The 6,287-nt window shown below is 34.7% G+C and overlaps 1 protein-coding gene across 1 annotated transcript; it reads right to left on the bottom strand.

Moving 5' to 3' along the window:
* Window positions 1–908: 908 nt before the first annotated feature.
* On the bottom strand, window positions 909–2,014 carry LOC147383831 (polygalacturonase inhibitor-like). The gene has a single exon (XM_086426478.1). The coding sequence runs from the start codon at window positions 1,989–1,991 to the stop codon at window positions 993–995; it is 999 nt and encodes a 332-aa protein (XP_086282604.1). The 5' UTR covers window positions 1,992–2,014; the 3' UTR covers window positions 909–992.
* Window positions 2,015–6,287: the final 4,273 nt, after the last annotated feature.

Here is a 6,287-nt window from a genome sequence, read left to right as displayed (position 1 = left end):
TGGATTTAGAATACATAGGATTGCATGCACAGCTTGTTAAGGAGCCCAATGTATTTTAAATGTTAAGGTGCCAAATATTTAGGTTCGAAATATTTTTTCTCCCTTTCTAAAGTATCGATTCAAACCGTCCCTATCTCATTGGCATCATCACACTTCACTCTCATGAGATTTATCTTGATTGGATCAGGGGTACCCAATTGGTTATTAAGATACTGAATTGTGAATCGATTTGAATCAAAACAATTCATGGTATGATTCACAGAAAGTTCGTTAAATGCAACGAATCAAATTTGCATTAATAGATTAATGATTTTTTTATTTATTTAATATTTGAGATAGTCCCTTAAATTTCCAAACTAAAGTCATGCCTCTTTGATCTAGGTCTCATCAATAGACTAATGAAAAATGTCCAAAAGCCCCCATCTTCAACTCAAAATTAAAAAAAAAAAAGTTTGGTTTTTTTTTTTTTTCCCTCTAAATTAAACCTGCCATCTTGAACCCCAAATTTTTGTCTCCCACTTATCGTGCGTGGGTATCCTCATCCTTCGGGTGAGACTAATCCCACGATCAGATGCACCGCCCCCTCAGAAAGTCCTACAGGTCAAACAGACCCTGGAGAGTGACCCCAAAGAATTCATTACTTCGTGGGTTTCGAATACTTGACCAACCCTTCCTGAGGAGCTTATCGAAGCTTGACTTGCCACTAGGCTAACATGATGCATCACTTGAGAGTAAGTTAAAATTAGTGCCACGTGGAACTCAAAATGAGCTGGAGCTGGAGTGCAAGATATCGGATCGAAATATAGAAGCAAACTCTCTAAAAAATTTAATAAAAACAATTATTCTTCCACTACAAATACACAAATTAAATTATTAAAAACAAGAAAAAGACTATTTTTACTCCAACAAATATCAACTTATAATAACAATATTTGTATGCCTATTGGGCTTATTATAGCTATAATTTTTAATCGAAGCTATCATCCAATCATTTACTTACACGTATCAAGTGGTGGGCCACATAGACAACGGTTATGGAAATACGAGGAGTAATCGAAACTCTGCAACTTCCCGCCATTTGGAATCTTTCCACACAATCGATTATAACTAACATTCAAAAATTGCAGATTCTCTAACTCTGTTATCTCCTTTGGAATACTTCCGAAGATACTATTGTGATTTATATCCAAATTCGTCAAACTTTTCGGAAATCTCACTTTCGAGAAATCAAATTCCAACAAATTCCTCGAAAGATCAATCATCTGTGCCGATCCGTTAGGTTTAAACAACATCGAAGCATCTCCAACAAGCTTGTTTCGTGACAGATCGATTGTTCCGAAATCCAAATCGCCTAACGATTTGGGGATCGAACCGGATAATTGGTTGTGAGATAAGTATAGATCTGGTACTGAACCGGTAAATTTGCCAAACGAGTCAGGGATCGGACCAGTTAGTTTGTTTCGATCGAGGTGAAGAGCGTTAAGTTTGGTGAGTTTCGAGGGACTCGAAGGGATTGAACCGGAGAGTTGGTTGAAGGAGAGATCGAGGAAGGTGAGTTGTTTGAGTTGACCAAGGAAGTCAGGAACCGGACCGGAGATATTGGTCCAGCTGACCTCGAGAAATTGGAGATTTTTCAGCTTTGTGATGGACCGGGGGATTGAACCGGTGAGGTCGGTAAGTTTGTGGAACATTATGAGTTGAAGGTAGGGGAGATCGCCGACTTGTGCCGGAATCTGACCAGAAATGTTGCCGGAGAAGATGGTGAGTTGGATGACTCGGTTGGTCTTCAGGTCGCACTCGAGAGCGTACCAGTCGCAGCAATCTGTGTTGGGAACCCAAGATGCGAGATGATAAGGGTTATTGAAGGCATTTTTGATTTCTAGGAGGACATTATAGTCATTTTTGTTGCAACGAAAAGCAGAGAGAGTGGAAGATGGGAAGGAAGAGAGGACGAGGAGAGAGAAAATCAAAAGGGTGAGAGAGGTATCCATGGTTGGAGACTTAAAAATGGAGATCGAGAGAAGCGTTTATATAGTGATTTCGCACGTGCCGGGTGAGCATATTTTAATTATTTTAGTTTTCTTCTTTTGACAAATGGTAAGATTAGTGTGACTAACTTAGTAATATTTCAAATCTTACTAAAGGTTATGAGTTCACATTGTGAACAGGAATGTAGAGGACACAATTTTAGAAACTTAAAAAAAAAAAAAAAAAAAAAAACCTTTTAAAAAGCTATTTTTTTGAAAACAAAATTATTTTCTACCATTGAACTTTTTAAGAGACTTGTCTTTGATGATTTATATGGGAATTGGTATGACATTAGCAAAAATTGGTGTGACAATAGTAGATCTCATTTTTAATTTTTAATTTAAGAGTTTGATCGCTATTAATTTTTATTATGATGAAGTTTAAAATAATTTTATTTTATTTTTTAAAATATTTTTTAAATATGAGTATTTTCATGAAATCTAGAAGAATGTGATGTTTGATTGCCTAAGATTACATCTCATATCCCAGACGTGAAAGTCTGTAGATACTTAGATACTTTTCATTGAGATACGAGTTAAAATGCATCTATGACTCTACATACATTCACATCAAAATATGTGTAATATGAGGCACAATGTTGTGGTCACTGAGGCAAGATGGTAACGAATGTGGGCCCAGCAAGAATCAGAAATGTTTTTTTATATTATTGTTTTACCGATAGAATATTTATGGTGTCACGTGGCAAAGCTTGTGGGTTGATAATAGCTTTTCTTTAGATACTCATGGGACCACTCGTATATAAAAATTTGTCTTCTACTGAAAATTTAAAACCTTAATTTGTTTTACTTCTTTATATGTCATTACGTGTGAATAGTGATACATGTTTAAAGGATGTGAATTGAGTTGGTAAAACTAGATACTAACATACATTTAACAAGATTAATGCTGGAGTGATTTCAGCAGGGGACACCTTGACGTGGTGGCGTGCATGTCTGTTGATGTGTTTTACTTGTATTTCGAAAAAAAATACATGTATGGGCATGCACTCGCCACCATGTCAAGATATCTCTCATGTGTCCCTTGCTGAAGCCACTCTAGCACGACCCATTCAACAATTGAAATTGAGATTTAGATTACAATTGAATGGATGAACAAGACTATTCCAATGATAAAATCAAATAGATGCAAATGCCAAGTAGTTTACTTAGGGAAAATGCTAAAGTTATTGGGTAGGATATTGAGTTTGTCACTGAGTTAACGTGGACTTGTGCATAGAATTATAGATGCGCCTTTCCTCGAGATAGGAGTAAAAAGCATTAACGATTTTATGCACTACTCCACGTCAGCTCAGTGTCAAGCATAGTATCATGCACAATCACTCTAAGACGACTCTTTAGTTGTAAAGTGTTTGGGTGATAATACCATAGACTTCGGTCAATCCCTGACATAATTGAGTTGAGTATTTGAAATCCGAAATTAGGTTGGGCACAGGCGCAGGTTGGTGTTTGTCAAATTCAGGTTGGTTGTAGGTTGATCCCCAACTTGTCCGAGTTGCAACCCTAACACCCCCGTGTGTTGGTCAAAATATAATGATTCAATGTGACTTAAAGAGTAAGCCAAGTTCCACCTTTGCATATTAAATTTTCAACGTGTTGTATAAATTTTCATTTTCATCAACTTATAATGACACATGATTTTTTGTATTGATTTCACACCCTTACTTTTTCCTTAATATTTGAGATACCTCTTAGAGACATTTGTAACTCAAAGGAGAGGGTTTCACAAAAATATTGAAGTTGGATGACTACTTCAAAAATTATTATTATTTTTTTTTCTATTTCTTGTCAAATTGAAAAGTCTTTGCTAGGGTTGCAACTTGGGTGAGTCCAATTCGAATTTGATGGGTTGAATCTAGCCTTGAGTCAGGTTTAGGCACAATTAGTTAGGGTTCGGACTTGGGTTTAAGCAAAAAAATTGACTGAATTAAATAGGTTTGGGTTCTCACATAGGCATTGAGTTGCCAATTTGCTTGAACCTAAGCCTAATCTATATAATAAAACACAACTGTAAAGTGTATTTTGTTATGTTAGTGCAGGGGACAAACTTCTTATCCACTACAATTTTGTGTAGGACAAACATCCTATCAACTATAATTTTACAGGTCCCTCTTTATTCATTTTCATTTTTTCCTCTTTCAACTTTATTGTCTTTCCTCTTCCTCCCACCTTTTTTTTTATTTATAATAAAAACCCTCTAACTTTTCTATCTTTTCTTTTTAAATTCTTTATTGTTCCCTCCAGGATAGTATTGGAGTGGGGTCCACACTACTCAGCACATTCCTCTTAACCTTCTTCAACTTTAGTATTTCCTCTCATCCTCACCCTTCTTTAAATAATAACCCTTTAGTTTTATTATATTTCATCTTTTAGCCCTTTTTCATATTTTATTATTTTTTTATTTTACCCCTTTAATTTTATTGTTTTTCCTCTCCTCTCCCTCCCTATTTTCAATAATACTCATCAAATTTTACTATCTTTCTTCTTTTTTACCCTTTTAACTTACTTTAGTATATTTTTTCTTCTCCTTATTTATTTATTTTAAATAATACCTCTCCAATTATATTATTTTTTCTTTTTTATCCAATAATCTCAAATACCCCTCTAACTTTATTATTCTATTGTTTTACCCCCCATTAACCAAGAAAGGATGCCCGTGTTGGACTCTTGTATGATTATAATTTAAAAAAGAAAATAAATATCTTTGTTTCTTTCTCATTCATAATTACATTTCAAACTTTAATTAATCACTATCATCTTTTTCTTTACTTTGCATATAATGTCATGAATGTGACCTTTGAATATATTTTAAGAACAAATAATTATAAATTTTATAATAAAAAATTTACATTCCACTTATCTTTATATAAGTCATTATCATTATTAAATTTCTTGTATTAAAGAGGAATGAACCTACCCGATTAACCTGACTTGGGTTGGGCATGGACACAATTCAATGTTTGTCAAGTGTGGGTTGATCCCCAACCAAACCCACTCGAGTTGCAACTCTATAATTTCGAAGCTCTAGCTCTATTGACCAAATAACTGAGATTTGAGGAAAAACACAAATTTCCTCGAGATTAGTTCCAATTTTCTAGGGATCAATTCACTTTTTTCTAGGGATACATTTTTCTTGGGAATCATCCCTTCATCCCAACGGTCATGTTGATGGAGAGCGTCAACTTATTAGTGAATAGTGAGGCTAGCATTTTTCCAATTATAATCATCACTAATATTGATTATAAAAGAGATTTTATCCCATAACAAAAATTATAAATTTGCAAAATCAAGAAACATCGAAACAACTTATTTCCCACTATTCTGAAATATGTTTTTTGTGTTTATGTGCTAAAGCGATGAGCGATGTTTTTCAATTATGTATGAATTATTAATTACGTATTCCAGCTGTAGGAATAAGTCAGCAAAATGAGATTAGGAGACTATATTTTGAGGGGTCACCTACATTTTAATCCCAAATCTTTTATGATTTTGCAACGTTAGCTCTTTTTATATTGATAATATGACTCACCAGGTGGCGTGCTCAAATGACTCCATGACCTGACAAGTTTAGGTATCGGAGATCTTTGCATCTCGTGATATATGATTGCACTTCCCCATTAAAAAAAAAGTGTATCCCGAGGGAACCGTGTATCTTGAAGAGTACAGATCTACATTTCCCGAACTTGTCCACGTCATGGAGTCATTTGAGTATGCCACCTGTCGAGTCATATTATCATGACTCAATTTTTTATTTATTTTTAACAATAGTGGTTGAATTGTTGAATTTTAAAGTTTTCAAATCTCTAACAGGTATATATCAATGGTGGGATTTGGATAGGATTGGAAGTTGGGATGGCAATGGGGCGGGTTTGGGCCGGGTTTAACTTAATTCATCCCGGCCATTGATGTTGTTCACCCCGAACCCATCCCAACTCCAACTCGAGTCTGAATTTTTTATCCATCCCTGTCCCTAATAATTTTTTCAAAATCCATCCTCGCCCCCACCCTCTCTCATTTTTTATATTTTTTATATTTTTTAGATTTCAGTTTTTTTGGAATTAAGATTTTATATGAGCCTAATCAAAATTATAAACACTACTAAAATTTGAGCCAAACCTCTATAATGTTTGAATGGCGTATCTTAATCTTTAATTAGGGTTTAATTTATAAAATTGGTGTGTAATAAGTAAAATTTGGGTGTCAATGGAAGCTGTTATATATATAACATACTGGGGCGGGGCG

The sequence above is a fragment of the Akebia trifoliata genome, chromosome 15 (genome assembly GCF_017979445.1).
Source record: "Akebia trifoliata isolate Shusen 1 chromosome 15, ASM1797944v1, whole genome shotgun sequence".
Classification (NCBI taxonomy): Eukaryota; Viridiplantae; Streptophyta; class Magnoliopsida; order Ranunculales; family Lardizabalaceae; genus Akebia; species Akebia trifoliata.
This window is presented reverse-complemented; position numbering and strand designations above follow the sequence as displayed.